The sequence below is a fragment of the Myotis davidii genome, unplaced genomic scaffold (assembly GCF_000327345.1).
Source record: "Myotis davidii unplaced genomic scaffold, ASM32734v1 scaffold807, whole genome shotgun sequence".
Taxonomy (NCBI): domain Eukaryota; kingdom Metazoa; phylum Chordata; class Mammalia; order Chiroptera; family Vespertilionidae; genus Myotis; species Myotis davidii.
Window position 1 is genome coordinate 1,010,752 of NW_006298272.1, and position 1,423 is coordinate 1,012,174.

Here is a 1,423-nt window from a genome sequence, read left to right on the forward strand (position 1 = left end):
CCACGGGTGCGGAGCATCCCGGGAGCTGCAGTGAAGGCCATGTTCCCTCAGAGCTTTCCCCTCCCCACAGCATCACACCTCCGGGGCACGAAGACGGGTAAGAGCGGAAAGCGGATTTAGCACCTTCCAGGAACCAAGCAGCAAAGCAACAATGGACACAGTCCCGTGAATCTACATCAGAGGGGCCACGGCCAGCCCTTCCTCTGCAGTCAGAGCCCATGGCTTTGACAGGAAAGCCTTCTGGGCAGTGAACTCCATGCGTGGAGCCCTGGTGATAATAAAAGTTAAAATACGGGCTACCGGGCGGCTTACACACCGATCGCTACTGCAGTTTGCACACAACACACGTCACATGTTTTCTTCTCACTGAGCCTTTGCCGTGGTCATTTCCACGGCCGTGGACGGTTTTCTCAGGATGTCGGCCACTTTAACTGCATTTCTGCTCCAGGTTAAGCGACACTTCCGCTGTCATCTCCCCACTAAGCGGGGACTGAGTCGCTCATTTTCCTCACCGGGCCTGATGCGCTGGGTCTGGGGTGACTGCTATCTTCCCAGGCCGTTACTCGCCTATCTGTCCAAGAGGGACATTAACCCTGACGGTCACTAACGAATATTCATGCTCAGAACCAAAGGGCTTAATTTCCTGTACCGTGGCCTTTGGTGTCAGAGAGACTTCGAAGCATCGCAGCCGCAGGTGGTTGGAGGTGCTGTTCAGGGTCAGGCCCAGCAGCTCGCGCCGCGTGAAGGTCCCCAGGGGCCGGGAGGCGCCGTCTTGCCCATCGAACACCTGGGGGGGGGAGGTGTCACGTGAGAGCCTGTCACTCCCCGTGGTTTCAGCTGATCAGTAATTTGTGCTGCGTGTGAGCCACCCACAGACATGCCCAGTGCGAAGACCTGGGGACAGCCACCTCCTGGGTTCTATACAGAAACGCGTCCCACGGGGACTCGGGAGGGAGGCAAGCGCTTCTGTCCGGAGCTCCTGACCTGAGCGCGTGGCTGCTAATGGGGTCAAGGCCTGGCCAGGCCGCTCTATCCTGTACAAGCAGATGATGGACTGGGGGGAGGGGGGAGACACTGACTGTCCCTTGCAGCTGGGTTTGCACATTATCTCAGCCTCACAGTTTAACAACAGTGGGACCCACAGCATTGGGGTGGGGATGGGGACGTGTCAGCATGAGTGTCATGTGCCTGTAAGAACAAAAGCCCAGCCCAGCCGATGTTTTTGGCTGAGTGTTGACCTATGAACTAGGAGGTCATAGTTCAATTCCTGGTCAGGGCACACGCCCAGGTTGTGGGCTTGATTCCCAGTGGGGGGCATGCAGGAGGCAGCCGATCAATGATTCTCTCTCATCATTGATGTTTCTCTCTCTCCCTCTCCCTTCCTCTCTCTCTGTGAAATCAATAATAAATAAAAAGAAAATGA

At 56.3% G+C, this 1,423-nt stretch overlaps 1 protein-coding gene across 1 annotated transcript in view; it reads right to left on the reverse strand.

Moving 5' to 3' along the window:
- The window catches only part of CSMD1 (CUB and Sushi multiple domains 1), a 710,708-nt gene that overhangs the window by 161,875 nt on the left and 547,410 nt on the right, over positions 1-1,423 (reverse strand). Inside the window, exon 22 of the mRNA XM_015570591.1 lies at positions 609-787. Within this exon, the coding sequence (XP_015426077.1) occupies positions 609-787 (179 nt within the window). The remainder of the gene's footprint in view (positions 1-608; positions 788-1,423) is intronic.